Source organism: Canis lupus, chromosome 15 (assembly GCF_011100685.1).
Source record: "Canis lupus familiaris isolate Mischka breed German Shepherd chromosome 15, alternate assembly UU_Cfam_GSD_1.0, whole genome shotgun sequence".
Lineage (NCBI taxonomy): Eukaryota > Metazoa > Chordata > Mammalia > Carnivora > Canidae > Canis > Canis lupus.
Window position 1 is genome coordinate 38787919 of NC_049236.1, and position 27187 is coordinate 38815105.

The following is a 27187-nucleotide window of genomic DNA, read 5'->3' on the forward strand; positions in this document are numbered from 1 at the left end:
GTGAGTAAGAGTGAATTAAGGGGCCATAACTTCCTAACATCCTTCACAGTTATTTGATATAAGGTCATGAAATGGATAGGTTATAAGAATTTTGGTATTTCTAGCATAATTCATGTAAGTGTCTTCCTTGTATCCGGTGGATTATGAAGGCAAGAGCAATGAAGCCTTGTGGCAATTTCTGTGTATCATTGTGCTGTCAGTAATTCCAAAGTGGCTTGCTAACTAAATGGAACAAGCACTCTTGTCATGATCATGATTCATTGACTATTGAAAGCACACAGCCAGCCCTAATCTAGTTCTTGCCACAACCTTGTGAACTAGGTAGTACTGTCTCCTCTCTGCACTTGAGGAGCTGATGCTCACGGAGGTTAAGTAACCAGCCTGTGATCTCACACCAAGTAGAAGAAGCCAGACTATGAAACTAATCCTGTACCTTAAAGTACAGTAGTCTATAGTCTTTGCAATTCCTACTGAGAATAATGATCAAAAATATCAAATAAATCCTTGACATAGTCCTATAGCTCTAGTTCATTTTTCTAGCAAATTCTCTTGCTCACTTTCTGGAATGACTCTTTACATCTCCTCAGCAGAGTATCTCAGATTCCATGTTCTTGTCTCATAATTCATTAGAAAATAAAAACCACTAGAGGAAATATGCCTCCATATTCTCATCACTCTTTATAAAAAATCATGATAATACCGATCCTCTGTCTTCCCTACTACTACAATAGGAATATCCCCATCAAAGACAATTCCTCCACTTATCTCTGAATTCCAACCCTTCTCAACTTCATTCATTCAACTTTCTTTTCCAGTATCAATATCTGACATTCCTATCTGATCATTCCTTTTTGTAGCCAAACATGACTCCAATCTTTTCTGTTTAAAAAATTCTTCCTTTGACCTCCAAACCACCCTGCTTATTTCTTATTTCATATTCTCAGCAAAACTTCCTTCAATAGTTGTCCACTATACTATGTCTTCAACTCAATGCATTACGGCTTCTGTACTCCTTACTCCACTGAATGTGCTCTTGTCAAGTTCTCCAGTGGCCTCTATGTTGCCAAATTGGTGGCTCTTTCTCTAGTCTCACTTAATTTGATTTCTCATCACCATTCCATTCTAACTGATCACTTTCTCGTGGAAAAAGTTTTGGGGAAAGATTTTTCCACTTTTAGGCACTTTGAGGTTGAGGTGTCAGTATAGCATAGAAGTAAAAAATTTTTGTTTTTGTTGAGTGTAAGTGAGGTCACTTAAGGTGAATGTGTGGAGTGAGAGAGAAGAGGAAAAGAGATACCCCAGGGGAGAAATAGAGGCAGGGAAGTCTACAAAGGAGCCAGAGAAGGGGTGGCTACTGGGGCAGGAGATGCTATGGATACAGAAGCCAAGGAGGAAACAAGTGGTCAACAGAAACAAAGACCACAGAAAGATGGAGTAAATGAGGACTGGAAAGAATAGACTGTACTTGGGGAACTAAGAGTTCATTAGTCACCATTTATAAATAATTTCAGGATGTTGACAGAGGCTAATTGTATCAAGGCCTGATTGTATTGAGTTGAGGGGCAAGCTAGCAAGTGTAGACATTTCTTTGAAGAAGCCTGGTTTTGAAAAGAAGAGAATCCAAACAGACATAGTATTGAGGGAGGGTTTTGAAAAAAATTAGGTTGTATCTGAGCTTGTTCAGAGATTGCAGAAAAATATCATTTATGCTAGAACTGAGAATAGAATTTGTTTAGTCTCCTGGATTAATTGAGATAACATATGTATAATAGTTTTAAAGACTATAAAGTGCAATAGGAATTTAACATGGTATTCTCATTTCTACTGTATCATAATCAATTACCAGGAAGTAAGTGGATTACACTTTTTGACTGTATAGCATACCCTCCATTCCATTCCCCACTAAAAGAACCTCATTATTATTTATCCAGCAGTTCTTAAATGATTGAGTTGATATGATTTTTTGCTTGCTTTTTTTTTTTTTTAAGAGTAGGAGATTTCTAGAGTAGATATTGGCCAGCCTATATTTTTCATTCTGAGCTAGCAAATAACTGGATGGGTTACATAGTTATAAGCCTGATGAATAATAAGTGCCCAGCTTGTTCTTTACAGGATCACTCCTTTCTGATAAAATGGTGTATAATATAGCTCCTGGCAAATAAACTTGGGATACTCTAGATTCTAGGCCTCTTACTACCAGATCTCCTTCAAAACTTTGGAAGGACAAACCTAATTCTTCTTGCCAACCATCTAAACAGATATTGGCTTAGAAACCCAAGATGTTCCACAATGCTTTGGATATGAATCCTAATCATCTTTGCTCAGTCTGACAGAAGGTAAAAGTTTAACAACCTGAAATTTAATTCTGTGGCCTCAAGGGGCAGAAATCAATGACCTGATATTTAGAGGCCTATATTAATTATTCATTGTATTTTTCTCTTCTCCTAATATGCCTCTATAACTTCTAAGGAGAGTCATAGGGCTCTTGTTTCTCAATACTCTCTTAGATCATATGTTCCTAAATGAATGGATAGTTTCCAATGTCTATGATGTGCATGGTATATTCCAAGATTAAGAAGTCTGGGATGAAGTCCGCGACAAGTATGCAATGACCTCGAAGGTATCATTTCTGTGTTTCTTTAGCTTGAGTTTTCTGGTGGGTAGAAATACATAGCAATTCATAATGACAATTCATTAACTTTAAAAAAGATTATACCAGAGGGTAAACCATATCTTCCATGAACGCTACTCCTGTTTGATGTCATGTCTTCTGTATGTATAGAATGACTCCCATTTAGATGGTCTCAGACTTGAGTTAGAGGTACATGTGTTTCTTTGTTTTTTTTATAATCCTGTGTATGATGGGAATTTCCTTAGTCTGGATTTCCTAATCTCTGCGTGAGGCAAAGTTTTTCTTTTTGTTTGTTCAGAGCCCATACCTTTTCTCAGCTCACCTACATTATGTTGCATCAGCAAATCTTATTGAGAAAAAATTTTTGCCCTTTGGAGTAAGATTGGCCTGAATTTGGAGCTTGAGTGGGTTAGGCCAGATATTTGGTATCTCTCTAAGTTTTGCAATTGGTTAAAACTGGAATAATAATAATACATACTTTGTAACGTCTGTGGGAGAGGTAAATATAATGTATGTAAAAATATATATAACAAGTTTTTGTTAAACAGTAGTTATTTTATTAAATTATTTATATTGAGCTCTTCTACCAATAATTATCAACCATAAGGATGGCCAACAAATGAATATTTCCTGTAAATGTGATTTATTTAGGGGCCAGCAGAGCTGCAAAGTAAAATGGAAAGAGTGTAAGGCAGAGAGGTAGGAATTTCTCAGTTCTGGCCTTGCTGCTTCTCATATTAACTAGCAGCATGACCTTGTATATAATTACCCATGCATATGAAACTAAGTTTTCAGGGAGATTGCACTTATCATTGATGAAAGAATAACATCAGACTCTGAGCATTATAAATCTCGTGTAAACCTCAAGTAGATTGAGTTTAATTCAATTAATCAAATATTTATTGTGTGACCATTATGAGCTGCTTAGCTCTATGAGGGATAATAAAGGATAGTTATGTATAAACATTATTAAGGACTGTTATGGATGGAATTGTGTTCCTCCTAAATTTATATGTTGAAGTCCTAACCCCCAGTACCTCAGAATGCGACTTTATTTGGAGATAAGGACTTTACAGAGCTAATTAGGTTAAAAATGAGATCAATAGGGTGGGCCCTAATCCAATGTGACTGGTGTCCTTATAAGATAAGGAAATTTGGACACAGACACACACACAGAGAAGATGATGTGAAAACACAGGGAGACTACTGGCTAGTGAAAGCCTAGAACAGATCCTCCCCTCACATGCTTCAGAGGAGCCAGTCTTGCCAACACCATGGTCTTGGATTTCTGGCCTCCAGAACTGTGACGATAAATTTCTGTGGCTTACACCACACAGTTTGTGGCACTTTGTTATGGCAGTCCTAGCAAACTATACAAGGACCTATAATGTGGTAGGAAAATAATACTGAACAAAACACGATTCTTTTTCTCATGGGAAGGAGTTAGGTAAAAAAGCAGGTAATTTGGCTTTGCATGATAAGATTGCCCCATTAAAGGTGTATATAGGGTGCTGTGGGAGGCCAGTGAAGGATAGTTGAGCAATACCACAACAGAATTTGTAAAAGTCTTCTCAGAAGGAACTTCTGAGCTGGGATTTTGAAGTAAGAGTTATCCAGGCTAAGAATGAGTGCAGGAAGGGAATGTTCTGGTCAGAGAACAATGTGTATAAGATGCAGTGTGTGCAAAGACATGGAATTATAGTTAAGTATGGCATGGATGTAGAACTACAATAATTCAACACAGCCAGGGCTTAAAGAGGGGTGAAAGATGAAGCTGAAGAGGTGGGCCAGGTCCAGACCAGTAAAAGGCTCCACAGAGGAGGTGGGGGAGCCAGGGCCTTGAGGAATGGGTCTTTCTTGAATAGGTAGTTTGGAGGAGACAGGCTATGTTACATAGCAGGGAAATTATGAATAAAGGTATATATTTGGCAGTGAGTGTTCCAGTCTGATTAGAACAGAGACCCTCTTGAGAAGTAGTAGAGACAAGGTAGGAAATTAAGAAGTAGGATAAAGAAGTTCCTCAAAGGACCAAAAATATGACAAACTGGGAGTGCTTCCAGGGCATGCCAGTGTCCTGGTCAATGTCTGCAATTTAACAGGGGCTCTCTAAACATTTGCTGAATGAGTGATGGGAGGAATGATGGGATAATGTGGTCTTAGTGAAATGAGCAGGAGCCTTTTTTTTTTTTTTTTTTTAGCAGGAGCCTTTACATCAATGAGGTTTGGTTTTGAAATCTAGGTGGTGCTGGCCAATATTTTTTAACCCTGTTGAGTTTCATTTATGAATATATAATAATAGTATAATAATATTTTCTTCATTTATCAATATGGGGATACTAATACTTATTGACAGGGATGTGGTAAGAATTACATGGGATAAGTTATATGAAACCAAACTGAACTTTAAATCCATCTGATCAGTGTATATCAGAAGCTATGATATGCCAGGCACTGCACCAGGCTTTAGGAATACAGAGATAAATGAGACCTGATGTCTGCCTCTAAAGGAACTCATTTTCTAGGGTGGGAGGCAGACATCTGAGCATATAATCACAATACAATACAATAGAGATTAGCACAGGGCTAAGGGCGGGGTGCCAGGGGTGCACAGAGACAAAGTGACTATGCTAGCCAGATGACAGGGTGGTATAAGGAAATACTTCCGGGAGGAAGTAATGCTTAAGCTGAAACATGAACAATGTAGCACAATTAGGTGAAGAAGGAAGAGAAAGGAATTCCAAAGAGAGTGAACAACGGGATCCCTTTGCAGCTGTGTTTTTCTAGTTTCTATGCCTGTAGTTCTCTTGATAGAAATATACTCCTGTCTGATCAGCTTAAGCAAAAACACCCTCTCTAGCTCTTAGGAGACTCCTGAAGACTGACTCTTGCTCTGAATATTCTTAGCTATTGACTAGTTTCTCTTTAACCAAACAGGCCTTCAGGAACCTTGCTGTAGCCACTGGCCAGATTCCCTCACTCCTTTTCTCTTTCCTTCCTTCCCTTCATCCTTATTTGCTTTCTTTCTTCTTCCTTTCATCAAACATTTACTGTGTCTACCTGTGTAAGCCGTGAGTTATCCCTGGAGATACAGAGAGTCAAAATATATCTATAATTCTCAAGGAGTTAAAAATAATCAAGTGTGTGGGTAGCAGACTATGGCTCTTTGACCAAATCTGCCTGTTTTTGTAAATAAAGTTTTATTGGAACTTATTTACATATTGTCTATGGCTGCTTTCATACTACAACAGCAGACGTGAATAGTTGCAATAGAGACCACACGACTTTGAAAGCCTAAAAATACTTACTATCTGGCCTTGAGAGAACAAGTTTGTTGACCTCTGTTCTGCTATTTGTGTGGGGGAGAGATGGTGGGGGTAGGTGGACAAGTAAATAGGTAACATGGCATGGTAAAATAAGTGGTAAGTAAGGGAACTACAAAAGAAGGATTCTTGACCTATACCTTGGAGGGCCAGGGAAGAAGTGACAGCTAAAAGAAGTGACAACTAGGCTAAGAACTAAAGGATAAAGGGGAGTTAAGAGGGGAAGGAAGGTCATTCTTGGCAGAGAGCAGCATGTGCAAAAGGCCAGGCAATGAAAGATAAATACACAGTTCTCTAGAATTGTAAAGAGAGAAAATGGTAATAGAAGAGGCTGTAAAAGAAATTGGGGCCAAGCAAGTCATAAGGATCCTGGATATGAAAGCCATATTAAGGATTTTGGAAACATAATCTCCCATAGGTAATTGAGAATCACTGGATTATTTTAAGCAGAGTAGTGCTAAAGCAAACGTGTGCTTTAGAAAGAGCACTCTAGCTGCTGCAGTAATACTTAACATTTGTCGGGCATTTGTTCTATGCCAAGTCTGTGCTAAATGCTTCGCATGAATAGATGTATATGCAAATGCTTATTGAGTAGTTGGACAGCACTGGAAACCAGGTAGAAAGAGGAAGAGGAGGACCGCGATGGATCCATGAGAACTAATGATCTCTCTAATGGACAGACAGGTAGAGCACCATGCACATTTAGAGGCAGGAGGAGGATCAGAGAACACCAATGATTGGAAAGAGCAGTGTAATGTCACAGAGCTGTAATAAATATCAATAAGGGAGCGACTATCAATAAGGAGTGAGTGGTGAAAAGAAGACATTGTAAAGAGGGCAAGAGAAATGAAGTAAGAAGAAAGGGGGCTGGGATTTGGCAAGAAGCAGGTCACAACTGACTTCAAAGAGAACAATTTTAGCCGAAAAGCTGGGAAGCAGGCAGGATTATAGGGGTTAAGGAGGTGACTTGAAGTGGGAAAATGGAGGTCATTGCCTGTTGAACACTTGTTTGAGAGATCTATCTTTTTAAAGAAGCAAAAAAAAAAAAAAAAAAAAAATTATATATATATATATATATATATATATATATATATATGACTGTGGCTGGATTTCTTAAAGTTAGTCCATAATTCAGCAGTTTGGATAAGTTTTCTGATTCATGAAGTAAATTCCTCTTCCCAAATATCTGGTCATTTGAAGCAACACTGGAGATAAAATTATGCAAATGTGCTGCAGGACTAAATTAAAGGCCAATTCATGTGAGCGTGAGTTAGTAATGGGAGTTGTAGTCCTGCATTATTAGAAAATGGGGCAGCTTATTTTAATGCTTAAAAATGTAACTGGAGTAACTTCCAGATGGAAGTAAAGGCCTCCTCACTATCGCCAGATTAGAACTGCAGCTAGTGTTTTTCCTAAAAGGCCATTCTTCCAAGATGGTCATCCCTGAACATGCCCTCGTTTCTGACTTTCCACTGCACAGGCAATCAGTGTCCTTCCAAGGCTAATGAGATCTACAAGAACAATTAACAGCTCTGCCAGTGCCAATATTGTACCCTGCAACTTTAAAGAGCTCAAAATATTAAATAACAAGTCCAAAGAACATTTCTCCTAGATCCCTCATTAGATTGATTTTACAGATGAGTAAACTGAATCACAGAGAAGCAAGACAGTGGAAATGAGAACTTCTTTCAGTTCTCTCTCACACCACGGCGAGGCTATTGCCTATTACATTTGTAATTAAGCTGTTGTCCAGATAAAGAATGACTCCCTCCTGGCTTTGACTTTTGGATGCCAACAGATTTTTAAATGCCTGTAGTTAAAAAAAATATATATTTTTTTCTGTTGCAGAAGTGCATGTGTAACCAACTACTGGATTAACTGAGTTTGTAAAATTATAGCTGCACATTTGCTGTGAAGGCACTCACTTCGGAGACTAGACTGTTTCAGAAACAGGATGGTGTTGGTGGGAGTGTGGCAGGTATTTTTCTCTTGGACACCTTTCAATCTCAGTAACTTTATAAAATTTTCTTAAGTGATATTTAAAACAAGAAATCAAAAAAAAATAAATAAAACAAGAAATCATCTTGGGTGTTATTAGTCTTAACCTTTGGGGACAATTTATTTTTCTGCTTCACAAGTGTAACTTCTTTCTTGGATCATGATATGCTGCAAGAACACTTAAAAGGTCATTTTATCAGGTCAAGTGCAAATGGTGCTCTTATTACAGCAAAGTTATATAAAAGAGGAAAAAAGAAGTAAGTACATTAGCATGTAAAATGCACCACAAAAATGGAATAGAAAATTTCAAGTAAATACTTATAAGATCAATCTTCCTTAAATCTTTTGTCCAAATGGATGACTTCCAAGATCTCTGTGGCTCCACTCTTTAGCATCACTCTGACCCTCAGCACATCCTTTATGAATGCTACCCACACAAGTGTACAAAAAAGCCAAATCACATAGGGCTCCTGGAATTATTTTTATTTTTTATTCTGTAAAGGCTGCATTTTGGACATTTTAATAATGGTCAAAGCATCCTAAGCCAACCTCGATGGCAACCTAGAAACACAGGAAATGCTTGCAAAAAAAATGAGTTGGCATAATTTCATTCTTCCCCCTTTTTGATTAGAGTTTACAAATATAACTGTCAGCTAGTTATCCTGGTGAGGCTATGAGTCAGTCCTCCTCCAATAATATAAACTTCTTAATTCAGTTTTTGGACCATAAATCTACCATAACACTGAGAATGTTTTAAGTATCTTTATCTTTCTTTATGCCCTTCTCTGAGAAATCTTATCTCTTCCAGTGTCTACTGTAATTTGTTCCTAAAATGACCACTGTTAGTAAGTAATAAGCTGAGGGACGGTAATTATATAAAAGGGTGAGGGGCAAGATCCCTGTGATGCATGTGTGTATGTGTGTGTGTAAGCACATGAAGGAATGTGTGTCTAATGTGCATGCAGCCCATGTGCTTTTAGCCCAGAGCTGATAAGCATGTTGGGGTAAAAAGTAGAATCTATATATGGAAGTATTATTGCATTATACATTCTGATTCCCTTATAATTTTGTTGAATCTTCCAGAATTACTCAAGCAAACTGTATCACACATGAAATATGCTTCTAAAATTAAACTAAATAGGAATGAACCATTAATGTGCATGCAAATAATCTGATATGTCTGAGAGCAATACTGTAACCTGCTAGAGGTCAAGGATCATGGATTGTTTACTGTTACGTTCTTAGTGATTAATACTCTTCCTAGCACATATAAAATGTCTAGGGAGAGTTTGTTGCATGAATGAATGAAGGGTACTAATGCTCCATGTTCCACTGACAAGGCCTACAGTTCAAAAATAAGGCTGGAGATTCAACTACAACAGTCTGTTGTGCATCCAGATACTATGGGGTGATGTCTATGTACACAGAATTATGCTAGGAGTTGTGAGAAAGGCAAGAGAATTGAATACAGAGAACATGGACTTGAAGTTCTAGTCTAGTGGGAGACACAAGATATATATGAGCAAAAACTTAACTTCTAATTCTAGATAGTGAATAATGGCATGCCAAATGTAATTTTTCATACCAAATACAAACTCTACATGAGTGCAGAGAAAAGAGAGGCTCCGGAGGACTAGAGTCATTAAGGAAAGCTACATAAACAAGGCAGGAATTGAGTTAGATGTTTGAGGATTAAGAAAAAAAAAAGATTGAGAGGGGAAGGAAAGGAAATAGCTGTCCAAGATGGGGAGAGGAGAGTACAAATGAGTAGTTATCAAGAGAAGAATGGATAGTTTGAGACTTCAAATTTAGGAAGCAGTCAACAGACTTGGAAAAAAGAGGTGATGATAGAAACATATAATAAGGAAGTAAATAAGCATGTACATTTTATATACTAAACTCTTCATATATAAACTCCTTGCTTTAAAAAAAAAATAAAAGTAATGTTGAAACATAAACCTATTTCAGGACCCGGCAGCTTTCCCAGAGGCTAGCGAGTAGCACATCTCAGTAGGAGGGAGCTGGCCATGTATGACTTCAGAGGGGATGGAGCAGGTAAGTAGGGCTTGGATAAGTCTTTGGATGAAGGATTCTATGTTGAAGGAGCTTTTGATTGCAACGTGGATCTAACTCTCCCAAAGTCTTAGGTGACTTGATGTAGTTTTGTAGTTACCCTTTAATTTTATCAATTTCCATTTATTTTGTATATTTCAGGATACAGGAAAGTCAAATGTGTGCACAAATATCAGCAAACCAGGACCAGGTACATAAAGAGAAAGTTTGGAATTCTACTTTTCAGATACTGAAAAAAAAATCACAATCAGTAAAATCAAGGATAAATATTAAGAGCCCAAAGGAGAAGCAATACTTGATAGATATACAAAAATAAATGGAGGTCCTGCTTTCTTAACTGTGTCTAGGGACTGACGTAAGAAATCTTTATTAATCATAGCTCCGTGGATAAATCATCCATATATTGTATTTATGTGTCAGAGTATGTAGAACAGGGTTAGTAAAACATTTTTTTAAAGCTTTCAATATACTTTGAAAGTTACTTATATGGATCCTTTAAAACATTCATTAATGGAATATTGATTAAATGAAAAATTAACTCTTGAGAATGTTTCCTAAATAAAGCATATCTATGTATGGATGTACAATGAAGTTTCAAGCAACATTAATTACATCCTTTTGATGTCTCTACTGTCTTGTTCTAAAAAGCTAGTAAGACCTGCACTACATCACAGTTAATGGGAGTGTGGTGCTTGTTGCTTAGGCAACAGGATGAATAAATGCAGGTCAGAATGTGCTTCAAGAAAAATAAAAGCTAGAATATGATACCGAGTGGAGACCAGCCAGCTCTAAAAGATTCTTCACCCTATTAATGAAATCTGTTTCTTAGAGTGGGCTGATCATATAGTGTGCTTTAACTAAATTCATAATTAAATAAATCAGATTATGGAAATCAATAAATGATTTATATAAAGGTAGAAACTAGTTTTTCTGATACTAGTAGCAAATAGCGTATAGCAGCATATAAACCAACAATTGATAGCATCATTTTATGATTTGCTCAATCTTCATAATTAACTCCTCTAAATGATCAAAGTTTTTTTTCTTTTTTAATTAATTCTCTCTCATGAAGAAGGTATTTCATTGACTAATCTGAATTAACTATCTCTTCTCATTTTCAGGAAAATTACATGTAAAACTTAGAATTGAAAAAAAAATAAAGATAATAATCTACGGAGAAGCTCAGACCATGGTTTTGTCACATATACCCAGGACTTTTGCCTCCTGGATACATTTTGGAGTACTTATACATAATTCATTCCTGAATGTTGTTCTACGACCTCGAAATGCTCAATTTGAAAACTGTTTGATTAACCTTTCAGTTTCGGGCTTTCAAAAAGGGGTTATATTTGCTCAAACGTGTTCAATATTCAGAGGAAAATTATGCTGAATTCAAATATTTGGAAGTAGCCAAAAAAATCTAGAGAATCCAAAGACCTTCCTAGCTTCTCATGGGACCGGAATAAATTTGGACAAGGGCTTGAGGAGTGAGGATGAGAAAGTCTTATCTCCAGCAGAGACAGAGAGAAAGAATAAAGACATCAAAATGTGCAGTAAATAGAAATAACCATGAAAAGACTTTCATTCTGTTTGATAGTTCCGGGAGTTCTTCGTGTTCTCTGTTTAGTGTCCTAAGTCTGTCCTAAATCTGCTCAGTGTCCTAAGACTGTCATAGCAACTGAAGAAATTTCACTTTTCTTCCTATTTAAATCCCCACAATAACTTGCCTGTCTAATCAGTGACAGTTCTCTCCAACACGAGGAAAATAACAGTAGTTGCGTATCCCATTATAAAAAACAGGTCCATAAAGGGTTCTAGGTATACCGTCACTTAGGGCTCATCTGTCTTATTACATTTATGTGGCTTTTTACAAAAGCTAATGGAGCATACACTTTTTGGGGAAAAAAGGCAGAAGTTTAACTGATTTTTAAACCCGTAATAGACAAGTCAAGCGTGGAGAAAAAGAATCTCAGATGGAAATTAAAAAAACAAAAAACATAACAAGCTCTCGTATTTTGTTATCAATTCTCGTATTCTGTTATCAATTTTGTTATCAATTGTTAAGCTTCAGGTGTCTTGCCCCAGTATTTTATTTAGAAATAGCTATCAGTTATTTCTGCAAGCCACTTGTGTGCTACATGCTTATAGGATGCTCTCTCTAAATTTAGGGATCAGTAAAACGTGTGATGAGAACTTAAAAGCAAGGAAAGGTAATAAGGACTGTGACGTAGCTTAACAAGGGAAACTGGTGAGCACTGGGGGAGGTGTATGAATGATTAGAAGCTGTATTATGGGTCTGCATGACTCCCCCCGCCCCCCTTCTTCCTCACCTATATTCATCACAGTGAGAAGTTTGCACACACCGGCTGTAGATTGCATGCAGCCCAGCATTCCGAAGTACATGAATGCACTTAGTCCATCGGCCTCTCTCTCTAAATACTGACAGGTAGTTGATGGAAGTGTTTGTTTTTTATCTAAAGTAATAAATAACACTTCGGTGCTCCTCAATCAGCGTGGGTAAGTAAATGAATGTTCTCCATAATTGACCATCTGAAGCAGTTTGCTAACAAACTAAAGGTCGTCCGCATGATTTAAACCGCTTATCGAACAACTATCAGGAAAGGAAAAAAAATCATCTTTATACCATAAACATAACAAATTGCCTAATTGTTCACGAAACGCCGATGCTCGAATGCAAGAATACGTTTTAGGAATGAGAAGGAACCGGAGAGTGCTATAAAATAACCGGGTATTCCGAGAAGACAAATTTATAAAAATCACACAAAGAATGACAGGGAGAATATAAATGTTAATCCTCTTTCCCTGCCTATAAATAGTACCCTCACCGGTTCATTCATATAATACACATGTATAAGAATGCCTACAGATCTCGTTTTTCAGCAAGTGTCTACACGTACACAGTAAGTTCAGTCCTAAGGGCATCCGATTTTCTGATGCAGTTACATATATAAATTGACCGGTTTCAGTGCAGATGAGGCTGCCTCTGAGCCGTGGAAGACACATAAGAAGCAAAGACAGACAAAAGGCAGCTCCGTGGACACAGAGAGCGTCTTACCATAAACTGTACATTGTCAAATCCATTAGCCATCAGGTGGTTCTCGTACTGAGGTAGCCCAATGCTTTCCAACCATTGTCCCACTGTTTGGACGGGGCATCTGGGTCCTGTAAGAGGATGAAGAGGGAAGCGTTTAAGCAGGGAGTAGCCGTCCACTGGGTAATAGCGGTAGTCCTGGGCTGAGAGGTGGCATTGCCACATCATGCTCCTGGGAAAGTTGCTATCAAAGGAGCCCGCCAGCTTGACAGATTAATGTTCTCAGCGAGAGAGCAAAGTCAGAAGTAAAACATAGTTTGCCAGGCAGGCTGTGGAGTATGACTTGATCCTAGCTCCACATTTCTTACATATTAATCTTTACTACCGACCAGTACGTCATACAGCCCCCAAAACCAGGCAGCAGAAGAAGGCATATCAAGCTGTCAGCTTAGGCTGGTCTGCGTTCTATGTGATTGTTGGAGTACTCCACAATGAGCAATGCACGGCCGCCAGCCAGGATTCTTTTTATCAAGTACTCCTACACTCATCAGTATGCAGCTCCATGCTCCTTGCTCCCCCTCGCTCGCTCCCCTTCATTACCCAGCCCAGGCTACACCTCGCATTTTCAATAATAGCCATCAGATAAGGCAGTCTTTTTTTTTCTTTTTTCTTTTTTTTTTTTTTTTGTGTCTGCAAGCTGTAAGCCTGCTGCTGCTGCTTCCTCCTACACACCCATCCAAGCGTCAATCCTGAATGATGAGAGCAGTCAAAACAAATGCAGAAAATAGCAAGATTCAAAAGCAAACCAAAGTGCTTAAATCTGAATTGAATCTTCATACTGGTTATACGTTACAGGGCTATTTGTTGTGGAATTTTACGTTTCAAAAGACACCAGGAAATGCAAAGCTTTAACTATAGCTGATCGCGGAGCTCACTCCAGGTTTCCTTTCTCCTCTCCTTTTCTTCTCTTTTCCTTTCTTCCATTCTAACCGCAACACAGATACATGTTTCTGATTTAAAGCTTTACAGGGCTTGGAGAATAATCATTCTTTCTTTAATGCGCTGTATCAAAATGAACCTTTTGAAATATTTTTTCCCCTTTCTGAATTACTGCAAAAGACAGAAACTGCATCACAGTTTTGAAGTCAATATAATTCATTTCTCATTTGCAGGGCTTCTTCCAAACAAAAATATTATTAGGCGCAAGAGATCCATTTTCCCCCTCTGATATTTATAACCCAGTCTACCAGGGTTAGCATGCGAAATTAGCTATAAAGGTAACATTACTGGATAGAGATTTTTAATAAAGAAGAGGAGCCCTCACCAAAAATAATTCAAGAAAAACAGATGCAAATGTGTGAGTTTTACTGAATGGCAGACAGATTGGGTAATTTATTTAATAATTGAGAGAAATCAGAGATTAATAATAGAACCCACAGAAAAAAAATAGAACCCATAAGACTAGATCATAGGAAAAGAATAGACTCTTACTTAAGATTGGGAGACAATGTACAGAAGGGTTAGTCTAACCTCTTGCTTATGGCAGAAATCCCTTGTCACAGGGGGCCCGGAAGATCATTATCCAATTTATGCTTGAATACTGCCTGAAACAGAGCTCTTACTACTTATCAAGACGCCTCCATTTATTAGATATCTTACTTCCTACCTGACTCTTACTCATTGGCTCCAGCTCTGCCTTTGGGGTTACACAGATGGGGAACAGTGCCTTTTCTACATAAAGTGTTTTAAAAATCAAAGAAGATAACTTTCATCTCCCCCCCACCCCCAGAATAGTGCCTGGCACTTAGTAAGTGCTCAATAAATATTTATTAAATATAGGAAACATTATTTTTCTTCTCTAGACCTTATCTTTCTCTTTTTAAGAACTTTGTCAGCCTGCCTGACACGGACTTTGAACCTCAAAACATCTTGTACTACCTCCTCCACTATGGACATGCATTTCCAAGTTCCAGTCATCCATCCCTCACCAGTGTTTCTTGCTTCTATCACCTGGATCCTATGTACTATTTCATGTTTATGGAACTGCCATCTACTTTAATTCTGCTATTTTATGAAATGTTTAGGTCCAACATGGTCTGATTCAACAATAGTGTCTATATTGGTTTTCCTATCTCTGATATTTAAAAATCTATTTGATACATGGTGTCAGACTAATCTAAGGCAGTTTTGACTATTAGGCTTTGTTTTAAAAACCCTCCATGGTTTTCAGTTGGCTTCAAAATAAACTCCCAGCTCCTTCAATGACATTTTGAGGTCTCCATGATCTGCTACAATTCATCTACATTTATTCCTTTTTCCCCAGTACTCCAGTCAGGTGGGATTTCTGACTGGTCCCTAATGGGAGCCTGAAACATATTGGGGTTGGTTTTGCTATGTGCCCACATTTCTGTCCCTTCATTGGATTTGGATCAGATGATGTTTCCTTTAATTTTTTTATAATCTCTCCTAACAGGAATAAATGTCTTCTTTATCTGTTTGAAGTGGCATTCTTAGACCCTCTATTAGAACAAATATTTTCCATCTAATATTGTAATTATTTGTGTGTAAGACTTATTTCTCCAATGTAGAACTATGTCTTGTTAGTACTGCGTGTGCTAAGGATTCAGTATATACTTGTTAAATAAATAACATAATTTTCATTTCATAATCCAAACTACATAAAATTTTAGTTTCAGATTTAAATTTTCATTAAAAATTTTCTATCCCAAGTCTCTGAATTCTTTATTTAAAAGATGATAAGTAGGTTTTAATTTTTTTAAAGATTTTTATTTATCCATGAGAGACACAGAAAGAGGCAGAGACATAGGCAGAGGGAGAAGCAGACTCCTCACAGGGAGCCGGATGTGGGAGCTCAATGATGAACTCCGGGATCCTGCCCTGAACTGAAGGCGGATGCACAACCGCTGAGCCACCCAAGTGTCCTGATAGGTAGGTTTTTAAATAGAATTTTCAGGTCTGGATTTTTAATATCCTCATCCTCTTTTTCACTTACTTATAATTTATTTCTGATTGGTTCTAGATCTTTTAAAAAGGTCAACAAGTTTGTAGCAGTTTGGGAATCAGTTTTAAGGGGCTTTGATTGCTCAATATGGCTCGTATAAGAAGTTGAAAACAAGACCCTATTAGTCCTTGGCCAGTTCTAAAGCTAGTATGAGGTGGAATTAAAGGTGAATATCAATTGCCTTTCCTAAGGTCACATCCACACTGTTCATCCTAATCATTTTGAACTATGAACAGGTGGATAGGCTACAAAATGGTTGTACAAACATAATAATAATGTTTTGGCTTGGTAAAGCATATGCTGATTGGCCGGCTCCTAAAATCCTATCTCATCTCTTAAGATGAATAACAGGGACCAAGTACCTAGAGTGCCACACACTCACAGCCTAGGAATTAAATCATCTTTGTTAAATGAATGAGTCAATAATATTGGAAATGGCTTTCATAGGATTTTCATTTCCTAAGAGAGAGAGGGAGAGATGAGAGTTATTTCAAGGTCCAGACTGCTTTATAAAAATATAGCCTGCATACAGGCTAATATCCTAATGAATATAGATCCACACATCCTTAACAAAATACCAGCAAACTGAAATCAGCAATATATTAAAAGGATCTTGTACCACAATCAAGTGAGATTTATCATAGGTTCAATATCCATAAATCAATCAATATGATATATACCACATCAAAAAAATTAAGGATAAAAACTATATGATTATTTCAATAGATGTAGAAAAAGCATTTGACAAAAAACAATATTTATTCATGATAAAAAACCCTCAACAAAGTGGGGTTAGAGGGAACATATAGCTCAACATAATAAAGTCCAGATATGACAAACCCACACCTAACATCATACTCAATTGTGAAAATCTAAGAGCATTTTCCCTAAGATCAGCAATAAGACAAGAACATCCACTCTCATCACTTTTATTGAACATAGTACTGGAAGTTCCAGCTGTAGCAATCAGACAAGAAAAAGAAACAAAAGGCATCCAAATTGGTAAGGAAGAAGTAAAACTGTCACCATTCGCAGATGACATGATACTATACATAGAAACCTTAAAGACTCCACCAAAAAACTATTAGAAGTAATAAATGAATTCAGTAAGGTTTCAGGATACAAAATTAATACCCAGAAATTGGTAGCATTTCTATACACTAACAACAAAGAATTTCTCTGCTGAAAGAGAAATTAAGAAAGCAATTCCATTTACAATTACACCAAAAATAATAAAATAACTAGGAATAAATTTAATCAAGGAAGTAAAAAATCTCTACTCTGGAAACTATAAAACATGGATGAAAGAAATTGAAGATGACACAAACAAATGGAAAGATAATTCCATGCTCATGAGTTGGAAGAATTAATGTTAACATGTCCATACTACTCAAGGCAGTCTACAGATTTAATGCAATCCCTATCAAAATACCAGTAATATTTTTCACATAACTAGAACAAATAACACAAAAATTTGTATGGAGCCACAAAAGACCTGAATAGCCAAAGCAATCTTGAGAAAGAAGAACAAAGATGGAGGTATCACAATTCCAGATTTCAAGATATACTACAAAGTTATAATAATCAGAACAGTGTGGGACTGGCACAAAAATAGACACACATATCAATGGGATAGAATAGAAAGCTCAGAATAAACCCACAATTATATGGTCAGTTAATCTACAACAAAGAAGGCAAAAATATACAATGGGGAAAAGATAGTCTTGTCAACCAATGGTACTGGGAAAACTGGACACTACATGGAAAAGAATGAAACTGAATCACTTTCATACACAAAAATAATCTTTAAATGGATTAAAGACCCCAGTTTGAGACATGAAACCATAAAACTTCTAGAAGAAAACATACTGAGTAATCTCTTTGGCATTCACTTTAGAAATGTTTTTCTAAGTATGTCTCCTTAGGGAAGCGAAACAGAAACAAAAATAAACTAATGGGACTATATCAGAATAAAAGGATTTTGCACAGCAAAGGAAACTATACACAAAACAAAAAGGCAACCTAGTGAATGAGAGAAGATATTTGCAAATAATATATTTATTAGGGTTAATATGCAAAACATATAGAGAACTTAAACAATTCAAAACTAAAAAAACAATCTGTTTAAAAATTTTTCAGAGGGCCGGAATAGATACATTTCTTCAAAGAAGACATGGAGATGGCCAAACACACATAAAAAGATGATTAACATCAGTAATTACCAGGAAAATGCAAATCAAAACCACAATGGCATTATCACCTCACACCTTTCAAAATGGCTAGTATTGGGTAGCCCAGGTGGCTCAGCGGTTTAGGGCTGCCTTTGGCCCACGGTGTGATCCTGGAGACCCAGGATCAAGTCCTCATGTCTGGCTCCCTGCATGGAGCCTGCTTCTCTCTCTGCCTGTGTCTCTGCCTCTCTCTCGAATAAATAACAAAATCTTAAAAAAAAAAAAAGGCTAGCATCAAAAAGATAAGAAATAACAAGTGTTGCCAAGGATATGGGGGAAAAGGACCCTTCATACACTGTTGGTGGGAATGCAAATTGGTATAGCCATTGTGAAAAACAATATAGAGATGTCTCAGAAAATTAAAAATAGAATTACCATATGATCCAGTAATTCCACTACTGGGTATGTACCCAAAACAAACAAAACACTAATTTTAAAAAGATGCATCCACTGCTATGTTTACTGCAGCATTATTTACAATAGCTGAGATATGGGAGCAGCCCAAGTGTCCACTGGTAGGTGAATGGATAAAGAAGATGTGGCATATATGTGCAATGCAATATTACCCCGCCATAAAGAGGAATGAGATCTTCCCATTTGTAACAACATGGATGGGTCTGGAGGGTATTATGCCAAGTGAAACAAGTTAAAGAAAGACAAATACCATATGATTTCACTTATACGTGGAATCTAAAAAACAAAATGAACAAATAAAAAGCAGAAACAGACCCATAAATACAGAGAACAAACTGATAATGTCAGGAGTGGGGAGAGGTGTGGCAAAATGGGTGAAGGGGCTTGGGAGATACAGGCTTTTGGTACAGCATAGAGAATATAATCAATGGTATTTGACTGTATTATATCATATTATATATTATATTATAGCATCATATGCTAACAAATAGTAGCTACACTTGTGAACATAGCATGACTTACAGAGTTATCAGAGTTGTCAAATAACTATGTTGTGTACCTGAAATTAATGTAACATGGTGTATTGCTATACTTCAATTTGTAAAAAAACAAATATAGGTTGGAGACAGTACTAGTCACCAATCATTTTGCAAATCTCTGTATAGATTAAACTTTATTCTTTATTTATTCAGTTTCTACTCAGTAATTCTCATATGTTGGTGTAAAGCTATAATGCAAGAGGAAAATGAGTAGGGAGAGAGTTGGGTAGGGTGAGGTGGTAAGGGGGAGGGAGGACGAAGAAAGAGATCTTGAATCATATTGTTTGCAGTTTTGTTAAAGTATTTTCCCATGAGCCACAGCTCTAAAAGAACCCTGGTTCAAGTCTGAAGATCACTTTTTTCTTATAGTGGTTAAGTATATTTCTCACCTCAAATATTACTTGAAATACTTTCTTGGGGTCTCAAAATTTTTCAAGCATAACAATACCTTATTGGGCAGGCACCTTTATTCAACTAGAACTTCTCTAAGTCCCCAGAGTGAGATAGACGGAAGGAAAATAATAAGTTAATAGTTATTCAGAGATACTATGTCCTAGGCAGTGTGATATGGATTATTAGCCTCATTTCAGATAAGGAAATGAAACTCAGACTGTGTGATGAAACCATGAATTTTCTTTGGCACAATCTTTTAAAAAATAATCTGGGGGTACTACTGTCAGAATGACAACGTGAAAAGTTCTGTGGACCTGATCCTCAGCAAAACAGACATAATTGCTGAAATTGTATAATAAAACAACCTTTAAAAGTCTCTGTAAATTGTTCTAAGAATATACAGAGGATGAAAAAATATTTATTCAAGAAAATCTACTGAAACTTGGCTAAGAACAGAGAGTCTGTGGTTACTTGAGCTTGTTCCTTCTCTCTTCTCTCTTCTCTCTCCCCAGCTCAGCTTGAAAGAAACTTCACTCTGAGTGGCTGTGCCCAAGAGATGAGACTCCCTCTCAGCTCCCATCCAAAGGATATCATACCTTATCAAAAGGGATAGGCCAGCAGCATTTCTTTTTTCCTTTTTTTTTTTTTTTTTTTTTTTAAGTGAGCTCCAATGCAGTGCTTGAACTCACAAGCCTAAGGTCAAGATCTGCGCTGAGATCAAGAGTCAGGCACTTAACCAACTAAGCCACCCAGGCATCCCTGCCAGCAACATTACTAATTCCATCTGGCTCATTAAGGCTCAGAAGTTAAATTCCTGGTGAGTATGGCTGAGAGGTCATGGGCTCCTTTTGTCCACCCATTCCCCAGTTTATATACTCCATCCCAGTTGTGACAGGATGGGAATACTAGGGTCCTGATGGTCCTCAGCCCAGTTTGCTTATAGAGTTGAGATTCTGTGCCCAGAAAGGCAAGCTGACCAGAGTCTAGAACCCTTGCCCATTGCTCAGAACAGTAGTTCAAAGATTCTGCCAAAGGAGAACTAGCTATAAGATATCAGTTCACAAATAGGTCAGTTTTTAAGTACAGAAAGCTCTGAAGCTCTCTCCAAGAAATTGACTTTATTTGAAACAGTATGAGGAAGTTCAAGACTAAGGGTATTATTAAAAACAATGGAGATTCTTGTGGTAAGCAATTAAAAGGAGACTAGCAGCTCCATTAGGACAACAGGCTAACCAGTAGGGCAGCTAGTTTTAGAGAATCAGGGAAAGAGATGCCCCAGTTAAGAAATGCCCTCCTGGAGTCAGAACAAACTTCAAAGACTGGCCTCAAGAAGTCCTCTTAACCAAATTTAACTGGACTAGCAACTCGTATCTTAGAGAACTGTCAATGAGAAATGAAGTGCTCATAGATGCTAAATCATAGCTCAACCTTGAAAATGTTTTGCTAAAGAAGGTGGCCAGCAAAAAAATGCCATAAATTATATGATTCCATTTATATGAAATATCTAGAATAGACAAATTTATAGAGAAAGAAAGTAGATTAGTGGTTGCTTACGTCTAGAGAGAGAGTATTGGGTGAAAAGAGGAGTGACTGTTAATGGACGTGACATTTCTTTTTAGGGTGATAAAAATGCTTAAAATTGTTTGGGGATAGTTGCAAAACTCTGTGAATATAATAAAATAAAAACCCTGAATTGTATGCTTTATTTTTATTTTTTATTTTTTAAAAATATTTTATTTACTTGAGAGAGAGAGAGAGAGAGCACAAGCAGGGGAAGGAGGGTAGAGGGAGAGGGACAAGCAGACTGCTGAGCAGGGAGACTGATGACTGATGTGAGGCTTCATTCCAGAACCCTGGGATAATGACCTGAGTCAAAAGCAGACGCTCAACAGACTGAGCCATTCAGGTGCCCCTGGATTGAATACCTTAAATGGTTAGATTGAATAATATGAGAATTATGTCTCAAAAATTTTTTCAATTATTGAACAATAGAATAAAAACAAAAAGAATTCGGGCAGCCCCGGTGACGCAGCGGTTTAGCGCCGCCTGCAGCTAGGGCGTGATCCTGGAGACCCCGGAGCGAGTCCCACGTCAGGCTCTCTGTATGGTGCCTGCTTCTCCCTCTGCCTGTGTCTCTGCCTCTCTCTCTCTCTCTCTCTCTGTCTCTATGAATAAATAAATAAAATCTTTAAAAAAATTCTTAAAAAATTACAAGAATACAAAACATACAATTGCATATAAATATAATTTTATTATTGTTTTATATATTATTGGTATTTTAGTGCTCTATTTTTTCTTTTTTTCCATTGTCCTTGTTATTCCCTCCCCTAGTCCCTCCATACCAGCTGTATAATCCATCCTTCCCTCAAGGTAATTCATGTTAACAAATTAGTGTGTATTCTCACAAATATTTATCCATTGTCAAATCTATCACACACATACATACAAATAAACACACACATATTTGTAGGCCTTGCTTCATAAAAACAGAATCATATTACCCTCACTTTTCTGAACCTTACTTTTCTCATTCAACAGAGCCTTATGGATGTGACCCCTGGCTCAGGGCATGATCCTGGAGTCCTGGGAGTCCTACATAGGGCTCCCTGCATGGAGCCTGCTTCTTCCTCTGCCTATGTCTCTGCCTCTCTCTGTGTGTCTCTCATGAATAAATAAATAAAATCTCTTTAAAAAAAAAAGGTTGATAAAGTTTAAAAGTTAATCTACTAATCACTGAAGTACAGCGCCCTGGGGGGGTGGGGAGGGTAGGATGGAAAGGAGCCAGTGTCATTGCTATCCCCCTTAGAAAACTTTGCCCTCCCTCTCTTTAATATTTCTTTTCCCAACCCACATTGCCACCTGCCTGCTCTGGTCTCCCAATCTTGCTCCAAAGTGTTTGAAAAATAACTGCAAAGTTTTAACTCTATAGAGAAAGGAGTTAGGAAGGTAGAAGTGTCCAAATAAGTAAAGTAATTGAAGCCAGTTATCTGAGAATAAATAAGTAAACCAGATAAACTACTTTTGTCCTTATTTTACCTGGCCCTCATGCCTCCCACATTTTTTTCCCCCAGAGAACTGGCTAAGGTCATAAGTCTCTCTCTCTTTCTCTCTCTCTCTGTGCACCTCTCATGAATAAATAAATACAATTTTTTTTAAAAGCCTTATGAAAATTCCACCAAGTAAACGATAAGCTGTAACTTTTCCTTGTAAATAGCTACATAATTGTCTACAATGTGGATATACCATCATTTATTTGGTTCTTTGATATCTCTAGGCCCATCCCTCCATTTTCTTTTTTTTTTTTTTTTTAATTTTTATTTATTTATGATAGTCACAGAGAGAGAGAGAGAGAGAGGCAGAGACATAGGCAGAGGGAGAAGCAGGCTCCAGGCACCGGGAGCCCGACGTGGGATTCGATCCCGGGTCTCCAGGATCGCGCCCTGGGCCAAAGGCAGGCGCCAAACTGCTGCGCCACCCAGGGATCCCCATTTTCTTTTTTAAAACCTTTTATTTTGAGGTAATTGTAGATTCACACGCATTTATAAGAACTATAAAGTAAGAGAGATTCTGTACAGGTTTCACTTGATTTTCCTGAATCTTAACATCTATCACTATAGTACAATATCACAACCAGGCAATTGGCATTTATAAAATCCATTGATCTTATTCAGATTTCGCCAGTTTTATATGCACTCATAGGTGTATGCATATGTATTTAGTTCTATACAATTTTGTCACACGTGTAGATTGTGTGGCCATTGCCATAGTTAAGATAAAGATGGTATCATCATAAGGATCCCTTATGCAATCTTTCATAGCCATAGCCATAGCCATCTCCCTCTCCCTCCCATTCCTTAACCTGTGGAATCTACTAATCTGTTCTCCATCTCTATCAATTTGTCATTTCAAGAATGTTATACACATGGAATCATATAGTATGTAACTTTTGGGATTGGCTCTTTTCATTCAGCATAATTTTCTGGAAATCCACACAAGTTACTTGTGTGTCAATAGTTCATTCCTTTTTATTTCAGAGTAATATTCCATTATATGGATATACCACAGTTTGTTTAATGATTCACTCACTGTAGGGCTTTTGAGTTGTTTCTACCTCTTAGCTGCTACAAATAAAGCTGTTATAAATTTTGTATACAGGTTTTTTTTGTGTAAACATAAGTTTCCATTGCTCTGAGATAAATATTCAAGAATGCAATTACTGTTTCATCTGGTAAGTATATGTATAGTTTCATAATAAATTATATTATTTTTCAGAGTGATTGTATTATTTTATATTCCCACTAGCAATGCACAAGAGATCCAGTTTCTTCACATTTCACCAGAATTTGGTGTTATCACTATTTTAAAAAAATTTTAGCTATTCTGATAGGTGCATAGTGATACTACATTGTGGCTTTAATTTGCATTACCTTCATGGCTAATAAGGTTAAATATATTTTTATATGCTTATTTACCATCTAGATATCCTTTTTGATAAAATGTCTGTCCATGTCTGTTGTCTATTTTTGAATTGGATTGGTTTTTTACTGTTGAGTTTTGAAAGTTCTTTTTTTTTTTTTAAAGATTTTATTTATTTATTCATGAGAGACATACAGAGAGGGAGAGGCAGAGACACAGGCAGAGGGAGAAGCAGGCTCCATCTAGGGAGCCCGACGTGGGACTCGATCCCGGATCTCCAGGATGACGCCCTGGGCTGGAGGCGGCACTAAACTGCTGAGCCACTCGGGCTGCCTGAAAGTTCTTTATATATTCTAAATATAGGCATTTGTTGTATTTTTGATTTGCAAATATTTTCTGAGTGTGCAATCTGTCTTTTCCTCACAGAGTTTCCTGCAGAGCTAAAGTTTTTAATTTTGACAAAGTAAAATTTATCAATTTTTACTTTTATGAATCATGTTTCTGGTGTCTGTCCATTATTTTCAACTTTCAAAATGATCACTTTAAAAAATGTGTCTGTAACAATAATTATGTTTTAATCTGGAATTTAAAAAAAACTATAGTCCAGTGTTTTTTTTTTTTAAAGATTTATTTATTTTAGAGAGAGAGAGAGTGAAAGTGAGCAAGTGGGGAGTGGGGGGGAGAGAGAGAGAGAATCCTGAAGTAGACTCCCCGTTGAGCATGGAGCCCTAGGTGGGCTCAAACTCAGGACACTGAGATCTTGATCTGAGCCAAAATCAAGAGCTGAATGTTTAACCAATGGAGTCACTCAAATGCCCCAGTGGCTTGCATTTTAACAGACAAGTATAATTTAGGATTATTATAGTCATGATTGATTTTAATCATTCCATCTTATTTTCCATTTGTATTTATGTACATTGTTGTTTCCTCATTTTCCTTTTTAAAATTTTTGTTGATCTGGTGACTTCTTATTCATTCTACTTTTCTCTTTTTAACTTCTAAATTCTGTGATACTTCTCTATTCATAGTTACTATATCTTTCTCTGTTCTATCAGACATACTTTTCTAGGATTACTTGAAAATAAGATATCAACTGTCTCCCCTTCCATAATTCTTTTTCCCTCTTACTCCAATAAAATAAGATTTCATATCTTCTTTTCTCTATTCTTCCTTTCCTACAACCATGTTATAATCTCTAGAATGCTTTACTATTATCAATATATCCTATTCCCAACAATTTTTACATTTGTTATTAATCATTTAGAATTTGTTCTAGACTATTACTAGAATTTTCCTTATAGCATATTTGTTCTATATAATAAGCTCTTTTTAATATTTATGTTGAATACTTCTAATGTGTCTACCCATATCAATTTGGATCTAATTATTGTAGAGATTTACTGGTCACCACTGTTCCATATCGTCATAACCTTTGCCACCTTGATATTTCTCTCTTCATTTGTTTGTGGTTTTGCTAAAATATTTTCTCATATATGCAGAAAATATATTGAACTGAATAAAAATAAAAGTAAATCATATTAAAATTTGTGAGATGTAAAGTGGTTCTTAGAAATTTATAGCATTAAATGTATATATTAGAAATAAAGAAAATTTCAAATCAATAATCTCAGTATCCACCTTAAGAAATGTGAAAAAGAAAAAAAATAAAATAAAACCAGAAGTAAGCAGAAAGAAATAAGGATTAGAGAAGAAATAAATGAAATAGAAAGCAGAAAAATCAATAAAGAAAAATCAATGAAACTAAAAGTTTTTATTTGTGATAATCAATAAAACTGATAAAACAACTACTCAGGCTAATCAGGGGGAAAAAAAGGGAATACACAATTTACCAATACCAAGAATGAGAGAAGTGACAGTGGTACTAAAAAGGACAATAAAATATTATTAATAACTTTGTGCTAATAAAAGCAACTTAGATGAAATAGACAAATTCATTGAAAGACATAAACTATCAAGGCTCACTCCTAAAGAACTTCACAACTGAGTATTTCTTACCTATTAAGGTAATTGTACTTATAGTTAAAAACTTTCACAAGCAAAACTCTAGGCCTCATCAGTGGCTTCAATAGTGAATTCTACCAAACATCTGAGAAAGAAACAATAATAATTCTACACAAACTCTTCCAGAAAATTGAAGAGAGCACTTGCCAACCCATTTTATGAGGTCATAATTACTCTGATACCAAAGTTAGACAATGACATTTAGAGAAAAGAAAACTATAGACCAATGTTTCTCATGAATATAGATGTATAATTCTCTTTTTTAAAAAAGATTTTATTTATTTATTCATGAGAAACAGAGAGAGGCAGAGACATAGGCAGAAGAAAAAGCAGCCTCCCTATGGGGAGCCCAATTCGGGATTCCATCCCAGGACCCTGGGATCATGACCTGAGCCAAAGAATCAACTACTGAGCCACACAGGTGCCCTATGGATGTAGATTCTTTTTTTTTTTTTTTTTTAAGATTTTATTTATTTATTTATTCCTGAGAGACACAGAGAGAGAGGCAAAGGGAGAAGCAGGCTCCATGCCTGGAGCCGGACGTGGGACTTGATCCCGGGACTCCAGGATCACCCCCTGGGCCAAAGGCAGGCGCTAAACCGCTGAGACACCCAGGGATCCCCTAGATGTAGAACTCTTAACAAAATCTTAGAAAATAATATTCAACGATATATAAAAGTTAATGCAACATGACCAAGTTGGATTTATCCCAATAATAGAAGTATTTTTTAACATTACAAAAATCAATTAATGTACCTCACTATATTTACCAGTAAAGAAAAATCGTGTGGTCATCTCTGTAGATGCATAAAAAAAATCATTTGACAAAAGCCAACAACTATTGCTCATAAAAACTCAATCTAGAAAGGAATTTCTCAAGCCTGATAAAAGGCATTTATAAACAACCCACAGCTAGCATTGCACTTAATCAGGAAACAAGGCAAAGAAGTCCACTATCACCTACTCCATCTAATATTGTACTGGAAGTTCTAACTAGCATAATACATCTAGAAAAAGAAATAAAATATTTGGATTAGAAAGGAAGACATTTCCTTCTTTTTTCATTTTAACCATT

General features: G+C 36.7%; 1 protein-coding gene across 19 annotated transcripts in view; it reads right to left on the bottom strand.

Annotated features, from left to right (window-relative positions):
- The window catches only part of ANKS1B (ankyrin repeat and sterile alpha motif domain containing 1B), a 1057476-nt gene that overhangs the window by 358923 nt on the left and 671366 nt on the right, over positions 1–27187 (bottom strand). For 14 of the 19 annotated variants that reach the window (XM_038558749.1, XM_038558744.1, XM_038558739.1 and 11 more), the window contains exon 15: positions 13100–13206. In XM_038558749.1, the coding sequence (XP_038414677.1) occupies positions 13100–13206 (107 nt within the window). Of the gene's footprint in view, positions 1–13099; positions 13703–27187 lie in introns of those variants that run through there. The other 5 variants (XM_038558754.1, XM_038558751.1, XM_038558753.1 and 2 more) reach the window with 4 other exon arrangements.